The following is a 14,773-nucleotide window of genomic DNA, read 5'->3' as shown; positions in this document are numbered from 1 at the left end:
TTATGGCGCTATATGTATAGATTATCCTTACTGTCAAGATAGGAGTTGGACTCGTGCTTCTGAATATACCACATGCCAGCATGTAATCTTTCTATCTTACACAAAGGTCTGGTCTATCTACTTACCAGCCGTTCAAAGAAACTCTATCGATGGATTCACCTCAAAGCGCACAATCCCATCTCTACAACTCTACACGCTCACTCATTTATAATCCTCTAACGCCGGAATCAGATCTACCAGCGACCGCACAGCCCGCACCCCCTCTGGAGCCTCACTATCCCCCTCCCTAGGGATATAATAAGCCCCCCATCCAGCCGCAATAGCACCCCGATAATCCTTCTCCAAGTCGTCTCCAACGTGCACGCACGTCCAGTCCTCATCCGCACTCTCACTATCACCCCCATCCACAGCCAACGCCATCCGCCCAGCCTGCCGCCGCGCAACGTCAAAGATCCGACGATTAGGCTTCTCAGCGCCTGCCTCGTAGCTCGTAACGACCAGATCGACATCATTGTCGCGCCCCTCGTCACCCTCCTCACCAGGGGTCAATCCACCACCTCTCTCCTCAAACCCAGGAAGCCTCCCACTAGTGATATCTTCATCCGCACGACAGCGCCCAACCCTCACGCCCAGTGACTCCAAGACAACAGAAATGCGATCATCAGAATTCGACACCACGCCAACAAAGACGCGGTCGAACGGGCCGAGCCTCTTTCCCCCCCTCTTCTCTAACCCAGCGCTACTACCATTAGTCCCATATCGCGCCCGCCGCATCCGCGCAATAAAATCCCCCGCGTCATCATAAAGCGCATACCCATCTTTACTCGCAAAACGGTCAAGAAGAGCCGGGATGAGACCCTCCGGCAAGTTGGTTGAGTGGGATGGGGGATTGTCTAGGGCGCGCGTGAAAGTACTCCGCACGACGTCTTCCCACCATTGGCGCGGACCGCCGTACTGACCGCGGAGAACGGCGTCGCGGCCGTAGTTTGGGTGTGATTTGGAGGCTTCTTTGTAGGCTGCTTTGAAGGCGGATTGGATGCGTTCGGGCGTTATTTGTGTGCGGGGGAGGCCGTGAGCGTGTGCGACGGAGGCGTATTGGGCGGGGATTGAGGGGCGGGGGTGGAAGAGGGTGTTGAAGGCGTCGAGGGTGAGGAGGAGGGTGCGCATGTTGTTTGATTAGTTACCTTAGGTAGGTATTGAGTTAGATAAAGAGGAGGTAGTGATGTGATGGGTTTGTTGATGTTGGAGAAGGGAATATGACTTCATTGACGGATTGGGTTGGTTATGCTGTGCATAGTGAGTCATCAGGCATAGTGGAGTTTACATGCGCTATCTTATCAAGATCAACAAATCGCTTTCGCTTCAACTTAATTGAATTCTCACATTTACATATTACTGCTTACTGGTGACGCTATTGGCTCTTAGCTTAATGGCATGATGCAAGTTTAAATATTTTGTCTCATGTCTGACAGTCATCTTGGTCGGTGAGACAGGTTGTATCCCCCGCACTGCTGTTTCTCACTCAGGAGAACCTCATCTTATCAATCTGCCCCAGTCCACAAAAACAACCACCGTCCATTAGCCCACTATTCACCATGTGGATAAGGACATTGTACTTTCTGTCCGGCCTTGCTGTCGGTGTTTCAGCAGCCGAGGACAGATTCCCAGCGAACGCCAACCATATCTTCAACGCCGTCCATTCATCCATGCGGCAATGGGGTTCCTCACTGCACCACAACGGCATGTCCTTCTTTTTGGCTTCCGTGCCTGCAGGGACGCAACTTTACCACGGGAACACAAGCCCTGGACCAGTCAATGGAACGGAGTGGCTCGCTTTCGAGCCAGAACATGCTCTGATCTTCACAAAACCATTCCCACATGGCCCTCAACCACCCCCTGACCAACCACGCGGTCGCTCTCAGAAGCCGCTGCAGTCGACCCAAGAACCGGAGTCAGAAGAAGATCCACACCAGAGAGGATGGTTGCACACCTATACTACGACCAAAAACTTGCGACTGCTGTATGTCGACGGCATGTCGGCCGCGAAAACCGACAACGGGACCTTGGACTCCCAGGATCGGATCTTATTCGACGATAAACTGCACGGTCGCCCGACGATGCTAGAGCGTGAACGGGCGGATCTCGCGTGTCAAATGGCACGCAAGGTGTGGAACGGTCGACTCGATGGGTTGCTTCGTATGGAGGCAGGGTTCGAGGTGATTCTGTGTGACTTTGGACGAGACCTGAATGTCGTGCGTGTCACCCGAGTGAAAGGGAATACGAAAGGGAGACAAAGAAATGGAAGTGGTGGAAATGGGACAGGCCAGGGGAACGAGCTCGGTGGGGCCAGACTTTGGTACAAGGCCGCCGCGTCGAGATACGGCGGTATTGGGGGCCGTCGAGTTGCCCTCAACTATGATCATTTCGTCTCGGCGTTTGCCTATGGGTTGGATCTGTTCCGCCAATCTGAAGATACTGGTGTCATGTATCCTCGACTGACCCATGTCCCTTCTCAAGACCTCGACCCCATTCGGCAAGACCTCAGCCGGCTTATCCTCGATCACGACCCACAGGAGCCTTCATTCGACTGGCAGGCTATTGCGGATATGGTGGTGGAGCGATACGGGCGCGATCTGCGGTATATGACGTCTGGACAGCTCACAACCATGAGTCAACTCCAGGAGGAAGTCGAAGGTAGCCTTAGTCCATTCATCGACTACGACGACCGAAATACTTCGCATGAGGTCGATCGATGCTCCTCTCATTTCATCCCTGCAGAAGCACCACAAAAAGGGCTCGCTGCCCATGCAGTACGTTCCGTAGCCAGGTCCATTTGCACTACTCTGGTGGATGTGTGGAGTCAATCGGACTACCCGATGGCTATCGCCCAACTCCAGGAGCTGACTGACTACTTGTCATGGACGACTTGGAAGGAATGCGGAAAGTGTCCCGACAATGAGATCTGCATGGTGCCTCTCTGGCCGCTGGGGACCATAGAGGATTATAAGCACCCCGAGTGTCGCGATGCCTCGATGCCGAATGGAAAGGGCCGGAGGTACTGGGGAGCCCTGCCCCAGCCCCCCCCACCTGGCGATGAGCATTGACAAATTCTCACGAACATCATCTGCCTGTGTTTGATACAGATCTTCTCGATCTACACGAGAGTGGACGCCCGGATAGGCCGGATCGGTTCTCCGGAAACGCTGAGAGGTGGAAGCCCCGGCTTGGGGGAACTCAGCTCCCTATCCCAACGCAATAAGAAAAAAACAAACATGGAAAAAAACAGGTTCTCAGAGTCTCGACCAACGACTACAGCCCTGTTTGCTAGATCGGAGATTAAGCTCCAAAGGAACTACCTAAGTGATCTGTCAACTCGGGTCGGGACGTTCATGTACGCCCCATCAATAGTGTATGCACTATGCAGGCGGGTGCCCATCGGACGCACGACTTGGAACGCTGCCGATGCGCCAACAATCCCGGCTTTCTTTGATCTGATAGCCTTTTAATTTCAACTCGGTAGTTGATCCCTGTCACTAGGGCATTTGTGGCACGCTATCTGTGCATGCATAAAGGCTCGACTCGAGAACCATTGACGACCAGTGGAGCCACAGGGATCCTGGAGACGAATGGAGTGTGGGCCGGGGAAGTCGTCAAAGCAGTCAGGTGGATCTGCATTTGTCAATCCCTAAACTTTCAGGACTCGATCTAGGCTCTCCATTCACTGTCACTGGACAGCCAACGTTTGTCTTCTTGTTGCTAAGAATACAGCCGGCTAAGTGGCTCTCGACATGGTCCAGTATAGTCACACCTTGGCAAATGAAGTTGGCTCAATCGAATTGAGGGAAAATTGGAAAAGGAAAAGGAAAAGGAGAAAGAGAGAGAGAGAGGAGGGGGGGATAGGAGAACCGTCGTCCTCAAAGGAATATAAATACGCCCCAAACCAGCACTTTTCGTCAGGCTCTTTCTCCTAGTCGTTCATTATCTCAAGCTTCTCTTTCTTTCCTTGTCCCTCTTTGAGCAGATACCCTGCTCCCCACGTTCTCTCGAGTCTTTTATACCGTTTCACACAAACATGAAGGCGTCCATCCTGACCGCCATCGCAATGGCAGCGTGCGCTGTCGCGAGCCCCATGGGGTCTCTCGTCCAGGCACGCGATGAGGTTGCTGCTCGTTCGGGCTGCCCTTGCGCCTGCTCGTCTTGCGACGACGAGCCTGGAGTTCCCTCCGTTCCCAGCACGGGCACTCCTGAGCCCGAGACCCCCTCCGGCCCTCCTCCCGTCGCCGTTCCTGGTGTGCCTGGTGGCCCCAGTGGCCCTGGTGCTCCTGTCCCTGAAGAGCCTTCGGTTCCCGCTCCTGGCGGCCCTGGTGCTCCTACTGTCCCCGAGAAGCCTTCGGTTCCTGCCCCTGGTGCCCCTGGTGCTCCTACTGTTCCTGAGGAGTCTTCAGTTCCCGCTCCTAGTGGTTCTGGCGGCCCTGGTGCCCCTACTACCCCTGAGGTTCCTGCTACAACCGGAGTTCCAACTCCCCCTGCTGTGCCCAGCCCTCCTGTCGACACTCCCACCACTCCGGAGCAGCCGCCTCACCAGGGAGGCGATGATGAGGGCGACAACGACGACGATGAGGATGACGACGATGAGGATGACGACGATGAGGATGACGACGATGAGGATGATGACGATGAGGATGATGACGATCATGAAGGCGGCTGTGCTACCTGCGGCAATAAGCCCGAACCCTGCGACGAGGAAGGCTGCCATGGCACTGGTCATCTCATCCAGGACCTCGGCCCTCAGGCCAACAACCTCCTTACCGTTATTGGTCTCGACTCACAGAAGCTCCTCGTCAGCCTTAGCCCTGCTGTGACGCATCTGCTTGAGGGCCTTGGTCTCATCGGCCTGGGAAAGCCTGTCGGCGAGGTCATCAAGGAAGCGGCCACCGTTGGCGAGCTCATCGCCGACCTGGGCGACCCGATCGAATGCCTCCTCACCGTTGTCGGCCAAGATACTGGATACCTCCTCATCCGCCTGGACCCTGGCCTTGCGGGCCTCCTCAAGGGGTTGGGTCTGCCCTCGATTGCCAACCCCGTCGGTAACCTCATCGGCGCTGTCGGCAAGAGCCTGAAGCGCCAGGACGGCCTCCTTGAGGATATTGCCCCCGTCGTCGACTGCATCCTGCGCATTGTGGGCGACGATCTGCAAATTCTGCTTGTCCGCCTCAGCGGTCCCGTTGCCGAGCTCGTCGCCGGTCTTGGTCTGACCACCCTGGCTGAGCCTGTCGGAGAGGTCATCCGTTCCGCTGCCACCGTCGGCGAGCTCGTCCACGATCTGGGCCCCGTCGTCGGCTGCCTTCTCACCGTCGTTGGTGAGGACGGTGAGCTGCTCCTCGTTCGCCTGGCGCCTGCCGTGGCGGACCTCGTCTCCGGTCTGGGTCTGCCCGCGCTGGGTGTTCCCGTCGGTGAGGTGATCAACGCCCTTGGCGAGTCCATCTAAATGGATTTGTACAATTTCCTGGTTTTCAATTATCAGTATAAAAGACGTCGTCGCTGTTCCATGCGACCAATGGAGACCTATAGATTCATTCAAGTGAGGCGTTGAGGACGGGACTAGGCGATGGTGGAGACAACATGCGCAAGGCATACGAGTGGGATTCCTGTATCATAGTGCTGCCATCCTACATTATTTAATGTGATAATAACATAATTGCCACCTCGGTATAACATTTCTTCTACGCGCATCCTCCATCATACACAATAGCCTGATGTAGATTCGCCATCGGTACTCGAGCGATCCCACGGCAGATACGCCGATGTGGGGAGAGACGAAGTGTGGGGAGTGGGGAAGGTGGGAACGGCTATGTCTTTTGCCGCGTTTCTCGACTCGACTTAATAGAGGCTCGAGTCTTCTTTCTACATATTCGATCAGCTTTTGCGATCGTATAGTTAGACTAACACTTAATTCTCCCCTCTGATACATTTTAAATACCATTGACTAGATTGATTATGGCGCAGTCCCCTCAAGACCTCAAGGTCGCCATTCTTGGCGCCGGTATGTCCCACTATATCACTCACTATTAGTATCAATCCGGTCATGAGAGCTGACCACACTCTAGGCATGGGTGGTCTGACCACCGCTCTGGCACTGGCGCAAAAGGGCTTCAAAGATATTCACGTCTATGAGCATGCCCCCGACCTGGGGTTTGTCGGGGCAGGCATCCAATTGGCTCCCAACATGGCACGCGTGCTAGACGGCTTAGGGGTATGGAAAGCCATTGAGAAAGAAGCCGTTAATATCGAGGACACAAGCGTACGGGGTATAGTAGAAGTCCTGTTCGATCGATGGGGGAGAGGTACTGACAGAGAACAGTCGGTGCCTCCAATGCCGAGCTGGCCTACGTGCCACTGCATTACATTGAAGAAACCTACGGATACAAGCATATGGTGGGTCACCGCGCGTCATTGGCAAACGGCCTGTACCAGGGCTGTCTGTGCCACCCGGACCAGATCCATTTTCACTTCGCGACGACCGCCGAGCAGATCGAGTCGTTTGGCCTGCGCCCGACTTTCACGGCGGTGCCGCGCGACACGACCCAGCCATCCTATCGGATGGAAGTCGACATCTTATTAGGAGCGGACGGTATCAAGAGTAACACGCGGGTGGCGATGCTTCAGGAGCTAGGCATCGAGGTCGGCATCCAAGACACGCACCAGGCAGCATACCGGATTCTCATCCACCGTGATCAAGCACAGCACGACCCGGAGCTCCTCGAGCTCATCAACAGCAACCGGGTCACGCGGTGGATCGGCGAAAAGCGGCACATCATCGCATACCCAGTCTCCAACAACACGATCTACAACATATCGACCGCGCAGCCCGACACGCACTTCGCAGCCGCCACCAACGCAACATACACCACGCGCGGGTCGAAGTCCACCATGCTCTCCGTTTTCGGCGACTTCTGCCCGCTCGTGCAGCGCATGCTCAACTACGTCCCCGAGGGCGAAGTCTGCGAGTGGAAGCTGCGCGTCCACGACCCCCTCCCGACCTGGGTGCACGGCTGCGTTGCTCTCCTCGGCGACGCCTGCCACCCCACCCTGCCGCACATGAACCAGGGCGCTGCCCAGGCCATTGAGGACGGCGCCGTCCTGGCTGAAGCCCTGTCGCGCATCCCAGACTGCACTCCGGCCTCCGTGAACCGTGCCCTGAAAGTGTACGAGAAGGTGCGCAAAGACCGTGCCTATGCGCTGGTCGCCTTGGCGGCGGAGTCTGGCCGCGCTTTGCACCTCGGTGATGGGGCTGCTAAGAAGCAGCGCGATCAGCAGTTTGCGGCCTTGCGACAGGGGAAGGGGCCGGTGCCGGATAAGTGGGCTGATGCGGACGTGCAGAGGGGGATTTATGGGTTTGATTGTGTGCGGGTGACGCAGGAGAAGTTTGATGAGTACTTTGCGTAGGCTGCTTCATTTTTCTTTGCTCTTCCTCCTTTCGTTTCACTATCAATGTGTGGTTTTTCGATGCTGATGACTCGAAGGCCAGCTGGAGATGCTAAGCTGGCGTGAAGTATATATTCGCACGAGTTATGAATATTCGACTTTGTTTGGGTATTGCCCACCGTTCTTGTTTGAATTGCTGTTCAATAGAGCCTAGATCAGGATGAGTCGAGATATATTCCCTTTACAAAAGTATGGAACTGGTTGTAAAAGATAGGGACGAAAATAATTGTGCGCACGAATTATCATGCATGATTCATAACTGTAATGTACATGATCGGCCAGTTCGCCGAAAGGCTGAGTCATCCGGTCGTCGGGCGTCGGCCAACGGCGTCATCTTCTCCTCTTCAGCTTCATCTTGAGACACACCTCACCCCCTGCCCCTCTTTTCCCATACCGTTAAGCCGTCATGCGATGAGGGCCCTCGCCCCTGATCATGTCACCCCGTCCCTATCGCTCCAAGCGCCATCGCCCCTGTGATCAATGCCGCGAGAGAAAGCTTGGATGCCAGACCGAAGACGGTCTGCCGTGTCTGCGGTGTCGCTCCGCCGATCTCCCCTGCAGTTTCGACCTTCCGCCGCCCAAAAGATTGCGTCGGGGGTCTTCATTAGGGCAGACGAATGTCCGAACTAGCTCTGTGGACTCACCCGTGTCCCGCCAACGACCGTCTTCGGCATGGGAGGAAACCCCCGGCGCTGAACCCGCGCCTACCGCGCCTACCTCGCGGGCCCAGTCCCCCAGGCCCGGGGGTGTCAACCCCCCCCGGCCGGCATTCGCTCACCTTGAAGATCTCCCGGACGCTAGTGGTGCCTCGCCTGCGCTGTCGGGTCATATGGTGGCGGGTCCCTCGGTCACCCAGTTCGTTCAGAGCCTGGATCAGCTCGAGGGCTTCTCGGCGCAGCTGTTCGGCGCCTCCGCCGAGTCCGACCCCTGGCTTCTGCGCCATTGCTCGTTCGACGACGGCGGTGTCAAGGGGTTTTACAAGGTGCACTTCCGCAATGCCGGTGGTGTGCCAACCTACGACAAGATCCCGGTGCACTTTATGATCGCCGCCGACGATCTGGCGGCCACGGCCAAGAGCGAGACTTCCTGTCGCACGGCCGATGGTGCCACGCGCGAGGAGCTCAATCGTCTCGTGCCCTTGGACTGTGGCCAACGTTTGGTTTCTCTGTAGGTATCCCTCCCCCCTGACGGCGTTGATTAGGGATGTGAAGGCTAATGGCGTAGATTTGTCAAATACGTGTTCCCGGCGTTGCCGCTCATCTCCCGCTCCCAGCTGGGGCTGACCCCAACGTGCTCGATGCCGGAGCAATGGGCGCTGGAGAACACCCCCGTGCATTTATTGGCAGCCGTCTACGCGGCAGCTCTGCCGTTCGCCGGCCATGATGACTACCTCTGCGTGCTGCACACGTACAACGTCCCCCCGGTCGATCGGCTCTGGCGCATGACATACGAGCTGGTCGCCGAAGAGATTCACACGCCGCACCTGTCGGTGCTGCAGGCGGGGCTCCTGTACCTGCACAAGCCGCTGGACGAGGCGCGGGCCAGCACGGCCGACTCGCCGTTCATCTGGTCCTGGGTCGGCAGTCTCGTGGGGTTGGCCGAGTCGTTGGGTCTCCACATCGAATGCCGCATGTGGGGCATTCCGACGTGGGAGAAGCGCCTGCGACGTCGGCTGTGGTGGGCCGTCTACGCTGAGGACAAATGGCGCAGTCTGCTGCTGGGACGGCCGTCCTACATCCATCGCGGCGAGTGGGACGTCAGCGAGCTGGATGGCGCGGACTTCCTGTACCGCGCCCGCGGGGCGTCATCGTCCTCGTCGGCCGTGCAGCCCTCGCCAGACCCTGTGCCATTCCGCTACCTGGTGGATTTGTCTCGGATTGCGGAGCACATCTACGAATCGTTCTAGTACGTTTTCTCCACCGTTGGATTGTTCTTCTTCTTCTGTACTGACCGATCAGCACGCTGCGCGCGTCGCAATTCCTGTCAGAGCGGTTCGGCGCCTCGCATGAGACGGGGCGGCCGCTCCTGGAAAAGCTTAACGAGTGGTACTCGTCGCTGCCAGAGAGCTTCCGGCTGCCCAACTGGAACAAGTCCGTTAGCGGACTAGCGCCCTACCCGACGTCAATCCACTTCGCCTACCTGATCCTGGTTCTCTACGTGTACCGGGCACTACTGCGGCCGATGGCACGCTCGTCCAGTCCGCCGCTCATCTTCGACCTAGACGAGATGCCCGCGGAACCGACCGCCCTAGACCTGGACGACACATCCATCCTGGACAGCATCGTCATGCCCGACCTGGAGTCTTTCCCGGCGGTGGTGGAGCTGACGGACCACGATACGGGCGAGACGACGCTGAACGCCGCGGAGCGGTGTGCCTCGATCGTGATCAACTTCACACGACGTCTGACCCCGAGCGACTTTACGGGGTTTTGGTATTCCTGTACGTTTTTCTTATTTCTTACTCCTGACGCAGCACAACCCTCACCCGAACGTAAGCTAAGTGAGCGAATAGGGTCCCGGATCGGCTTTGCGACGGTGTCCAACTTTGCGCTGCTGCTGCTCGTGCAGGCGCCCAATGCCGAGCGGGCTGTTAAAGGAAAGCAGCTGGTGGATTCGTGGCTGCGCGTGCTGCGGTGTCAAAGCGTAAGCTTTCCGATGGTTCGACTGGGATTGACTCGACTGGATGCGATCCACTGGGTGGGTCTCGAGCAGACTTTTGTGCTGCCGCAGCATGTGCTGCAGGTTGTCAACTCTCCGCCGGGCTCGGCGACCGTGTAGCTCGGCCGTCGGCGGAGACGGAGGCGTCGGCCATCGGCCGTGGCCACGCCACTGAGCACATGTATACAGAGGAACAAAGATATAAATATAGCAAGCCAAGCTCTTGTCTGTAGTTGAATAGATCAAATCAACGAATATCTAAATTCATTCTAAACTCATAATCATAACCATTACAATCATTCCTACTTAAATATCTAAGATATCAAAAAAAATGACCCTCTTCCACACCCTCCACAAGAAGAAGTCCACCCCCGAGTCAACCTCTCAAAACAGCTCATCCTCACGGCCAGAATCCATCTCTGAGATGACCCTCGTCGAGTATGCTTCTTCTACCTGTAGTATTGATTCACTGAAGTCTCTGACCGGATACCTCAGACAGAAGACCCGACAGAAGAAGGAGCAGAGGGAGAAGAGGCTGTATCCGCAGGAGTTCAACGGTATGTTATTCCTTATGTCTTCATTAAGTTTAACTTCAATTCGGTGTTGAGATGCTGATGTGTGTGAATAGCGGGAGATATGTGTTTTGGATCGTGTTGCCGCAAGTAATCTGTTTCCTAACCCCGTGGACGGATTGGATGGCGAAGAATAGATGGGATATCATCAAACACTGCACAGTAATACCACTACCAACAACAAAAGCAATAATGATAATGATAATGAGAATGAAATGATCATATACCCACGAAATCCCATCCCCCTTAAATCCAAAACCATACCCCTCAAAGATAGAAAAAAGAAAATCACCCAATATTCCTCCCAATCATCTCCTCCAACAGATTCACCCTCCCCCCCTTGTACTCATCCACGAGCTCCCCATCCGAGAAAAAGAAAAAAGCAGGGACAGCACGCACGCCCAACTCCTGCGCCAGATCCGCTGCGCTGTCGATGTCGAACCGGACGAATCTGACTTCTCCTTTCCCCTCCCCCTCCTTCTCGCCTTCCTTCTTCTCTCCCTCTCCCTCCTTTTTCTGCTGATACTCGCTGCTCAAACGGTCCACATGGGGCGCAATGGCGTCGCACGGTTTACACCATGCCGCGGAGGCCTGGACGACGACTTTGCTGGGGGTGGATGCGTTGAGGGTTTGGAGGAGTTCTTGGAGGCTGCGATGGAAATGAATTTAGTATTGCAATTTACTATTTTGAGCGATGTATGTGAATACCTGGTTATCTCGGTGATAGGCATGGTGGCTGTCTTTTATTTATATCTGTGTCTGCGTGGGTGTTGCCAGATCTCCACGGTTGGAGGTTGGAGTGCGGGGAGATGGGACGATGATGTCATACATGCCTTAGGCACGAACTATACTATATAACTATACTGTGCTCTGCACGGGCTGGAAATCTTCACTTCGCTCAGTGGTTTGATTACATGGCTGAGACTACTTATTAATTATTTGCTGTATATAGCCCTGTAGAGAATCTGCATGGAATTGCCAAAATCCCTGCAAAGTAGTGGCGTAGGGCTTTTAAAACGGGCCTTCCACAATTCATATGTACAAAAGGGGACGCAGACGCCCGTTTTTACTCGTCTTCTCCTTCGAATCGGTTGAAACGAGCATGGCTGATATTCCTGTGGAGAAGAAATTTTACTCTAAAAGAAAGAGGAAAGAAGAGATCAGAGATGTGACCCAATTCGATCAATCCATCTTCATTGCAAGAGTGTCTCTACCTACACTCATTGATACTTGACTTCCCCACTCAACTTCGACGCTAGTTGAGCTCGCCCCAGGTGTTGAAGGCTTGCGAGCGATGAGCTCTGCGAGCGTTGACGAACAGCTGCAGAGCATCTCGGAGGTCCTTGATCTCGGCACGGAGCGCACTGATATCACCCCAGATATCGATGATGTGTCTTTTATAAAGATTGTGCTGTTCTTTGACCTGGCTTTTGAGATCGCAGTTCTCTACGATGAGGTTCTGGATGACCTCTTCGACGCGACTGAGACGCTCTTCTGTTGTTTTGTGCTCGGAAGCATGCTCTGATCTCATGGGGGCGATAGGAGTGGATGGTCCTATGGTCGATGGACTGGAATTGTGGCCTGCTTGGGAAGCATGGGACTTCTGGTCAAGGCGAGCCTTCTTGCAAGATCTTTGGTCCTGAGGCATCTTGACGGATATTTTGTGATAAGAATGAGGATAGTGGTAGCGCAATGAAGGAGACAAGAGGAGAGAAAAGTCTGTCTACACATGCGACCCAATTATCTCAATCCATCGTCATCACAGTGTCATTAACTCCTACCTAGGTGGAATCATTAATTTTTGACTTTACCACTCAACCCGACGCGCCCACGTATTCCAGAATGACAGATATCCCACCATCATATATGCCGCCAGCATGTAGAACCGCTTGTACGTCTTGCGATCAAACGCGATCCCCCCATCCAGATGCAGCCGAACCCCCACCACCCCAGCAAAGAGCGTATACAGTGCACTGGTCAATCCCATCCCCGAGAGCAGCCACGCTCGATCCATCCCCGGACTCACATCGCGTCCTAGACACGTGTAGGTGACGCATAGCAGCACCGCCCCGGCGCCGAGCACCAGCAGCGCAGTCACAGCGCGCAGGACGCGCTCACCACGAGGCCCAACAATCACCGCGAGCGTGCGCTTATTAGTCGCGCGATCCCCCTCCACGTCTTGGAATTCCTGCATCTGTACTGTCGCCATCACCCACGCGGCTAGCGCTAGGATCACCCGGGTCGGGAGCACAGGGAATGTTGGGACGGTGCTCTGGATGACCGTGTCCAGCAGTCGGAACATGTTGTACGTGCCCACCGTGGCGAAGGCGTTGCGGAAGAACCAGTTGTTGGGGCGTGGCCACACGTAACAGAAGTAGGTCCACGCTTCGTACTCCACGAACAGCCAGCCGGATTCGGCGCCATTGCCAAAGATATATGCTGCGGCTAGGGGGCACACAACCCAGCTGATGGCCCAGCGACGGTGGGCACCACGCACGCTGAGCAGACCCGACGGGATAGGGCGATATGGCTTGTTGGCGGCGTCTTCGGCCACCGAAGTGACTTGGTTGATGAGTTCGAATACGTATAGGTGGCACACAAAGCAGACGGTTGTCTTCACCAGGAGAAGCACGACTTGGGACAGCGTCAAGCTCAGAATCAGGCCGGGGACGGGGAACAGGCGGGCCAGCAGCCCCACCATGGGGAGGATCAGGCCCTCACGGATGTTGCCTCGGAGGAGACGTTCCGTCAGGTGGAGCTCATTGTGGAGGCTCATGGTGGATCGGTCAAGACAGTAAGGTCCTGTGTCTTCCAGGCTTTGTTGGAGTGGTGGTGAGGAGGGAATGAAGTCGAGTTGGACTGGGGAAGAGGAAGAGAGGACTATAAATAACCAGGCCAGTGACTCTCACCTGCTTCATCTAGCTCTCACACAAACAACGTTCGTCTTATTGTTACCCCTCCGGCTACTGATCGACGCCTTTTCCAAACCAACCCCGACAAACTGCTGATCCAAGATCCGCAGAACATGTTGTCACGGAATGGCGGATTCACTGACTAACCCAGGCCAGAAGTACTAGAGCGACACTACCTACGAAACCCTACTTTATGTAGAAAGAGACCTCGGAGCCCGAACACCCCATCAGGGGAAGCAGATACAACAAATCAAGTTAACCGCTGTCGATCCCAGTGCCATGGCCCGGAAGTGAACCCAGCATACCCAAAAGAGGGGAGTGCAGATGTCAGGGCTGGGTATAGCGCATGCACGATGACCCGACTGACAAGCCCTGGCTCTCTGATTGCATGATTAGGGCCGCAAAGGTCCCAATTATGCGTCCTACGGCCCTGAGACATAACCTGCGGGGCCCCTCTGATTCATGACCGTTGGCGGGTGGAGCTGTGGTCTCCCGGTCTCTGGTACCGGGCCTTGCGATGGCAAATCATGGCGACTTGCCAGGATCAACCCCTGCCCCATGTGGTGGATGATTTCGGTTGGTCAAGCCGTTGATCGGCGACCTCCTAACCCTGTGTCTATCAGAAAAGAGAACCCGGCGAACCCACAATCCCCACAGGTCTGGCCCATCCCCTCTGGACACCACACCGAAAGAGCGTACTTTGCTTTCAGCTAACTAGTTAGTCCATGAATGGCGTGGACCGTTGCAACTTTGCAAGACAGTGAAGCATACCAGACCTTGTCTTGCTCCTGGGCTTCCAGTGTCAGGGCCGCCCCGCCCTGTCCATCAAAGAAGGCTTGTCTTCTGTCGCACCGGGATGTCCCAGAATTCCCCCGGGCGCCCAGTCGCTAGATGCGCCATCGATGGATACCCGGGGAGTTACATTACAGGATGCATTCGGGCTTTTCGCAGATTGCTCCGCAGTTTTGTAATCCCGAGTCCATGGCGCCGTTTTTTAGCGTCTCGAGATATGCCAAGACGAGGGGTGAAAGTTCACTCTTGATGGCGTTCGAAGGAAGTCTCTGGCCGCTAGTATCCAAAGCGCATGCAAGTCCAGCGGTCAAAGAAGGAGCAAGCCAAAATTGGCAATCCTCCCCAGTCTGATAG

General features: G+C 55.4%; 7 protein-coding genes across 7 annotated transcripts; 3 read left to right on the top strand and 4 right to left on the bottom strand.

The window, feature by feature from the left end:
• Positions 1 to 201: 201 nt before the first annotated feature.
• Positions 202 to 1,167, bottom strand: BDW47DRAFT_123036 (uncharacterized protein; the record flags this gene model as incomplete). Its single annotated transcript, XM_024815973.1, has 1 exon — positions 202 to 1,167. One exon carries the CDS (start codon positions 1,165 to 1,167, stop codon positions 202 to 204), a length of 966 nt encoding a protein of 321 aa, XP_024674980.1.
• A 263-nt stretch (positions 1,168 to 1,430) lies between these two features.
• BDW47DRAFT_73997 (uncharacterized protein) lies at positions 1,431 to 3,188 on the top strand. Its single transcript, XM_024819729.1, has one exon. It carries the CDS (start codon positions 1,596 to 1,598, stop codon positions 3,102 to 3,104), a length of 1,509 nt encoding a protein of 502 aa, XP_024674979.1. The 5' UTR covers positions 1,431 to 1,595; the 3' UTR covers positions 3,105 to 3,188.
• Positions 3,189 to 4,129: 941 nt separating this feature from the next.
• BDW47DRAFT_123034 (putative monooxygenase) lies at positions 4,130 to 7,446 on the top strand (the record flags this gene model as incomplete). The annotated part of the gene is made up of 4 exons (XM_024815972.1): positions 4,130 to 5,458; positions 6,007 to 6,043; positions 6,108 to 6,308; positions 6,362 to 7,446. 4 exons carry the CDS (start codon positions 4,130 to 4,132, stop codon positions 7,444 to 7,446), a joined length of 2,652 nt encoding a protein of 883 aa, XP_024674978.1.
• A 404-nt stretch (positions 7,447 to 7,850) lies between these two features.
• Positions 7,851 to 10,355, top strand: BDW47DRAFT_73985 (transcription factor domain protein). The gene is made up of 4 exons (XM_024819728.1): positions 7,851 to 8,652; positions 8,710 to 9,390; positions 9,444 to 9,925; positions 9,998 to 10,355. The coding sequence occupies exons 1-4, from the start codon at positions 7,919 to 7,921 to the stop codon at positions 10,261 to 10,263; spliced, it is 2,163 nt and encodes a 720-aa protein (XP_024674977.1). The 5' UTR covers positions 7,851 to 7,918; the 3' UTR covers positions 10,264 to 10,355.
• A 390-nt stretch (positions 10,356 to 10,745) lies between these two features.
• Positions 10,746 to 11,488, bottom strand: BDW47DRAFT_100262 (thioredoxin family protein). The gene is made up of 2 exons (XM_024811387.1): positions 11,424 to 11,488; positions 10,746 to 11,364 (listed from the first exon to the last, which is right to left on the bottom strand). Exons 1-2 carry the CDS (start codon positions 11,444 to 11,446, stop codon positions 11,004 to 11,006), a joined length of 384 nt encoding a protein of 127 aa, XP_024674976.1. The 5' UTR covers positions 11,447 to 11,488; the 3' UTR covers positions 10,746 to 11,003.
• A 357-nt stretch (positions 11,489 to 11,845) lies between these two features.
• Positions 11,846 to 12,414, bottom strand: BDW47DRAFT_100261 (uncharacterized protein). The gene has a single exon (XM_024811386.1). It carries the CDS (start codon positions 12,361 to 12,363, stop codon positions 11,971 to 11,973), a length of 393 nt encoding a protein of 130 aa, XP_024674975.1. The 5' UTR covers positions 12,364 to 12,414; the 3' UTR covers positions 11,846 to 11,970.
• Positions 12,415 to 12,522: 108 nt separating this feature from the next.
• Positions 12,523 to 13,491, bottom strand: BDW47DRAFT_123029 (UbiA family prenyltransferase; the record flags this gene model as incomplete). Its single annotated transcript, XM_024815971.1, has 1 exon — positions 12,523 to 13,491. The coding sequence occupies one exon, from the start codon at positions 13,489 to 13,491 to the stop codon at positions 12,523 to 12,525; it is 969 nt and encodes a 322-aa protein (XP_024674974.1).
• Between the last annotated feature and the right edge of the window lie 1,282 nt (positions 13,492 to 14,773).

Source organism: Aspergillus candidus, assembly GCF_002847045.1.
Source record: "Aspergillus candidus strain CBS 102.13 unplaced genomic scaffold BDW47scaffold_6, whole genome shotgun sequence".
Classification (NCBI taxonomy): Eukaryota; Fungi; Ascomycota; class Eurotiomycetes; order Eurotiales; family Aspergillaceae; genus Aspergillus; species Aspergillus candidus.
The sequence above is the reverse complement of the archived record's forward strand: the minus strand, read 5'-3'. Positions and strand labels throughout refer to the sequence as shown.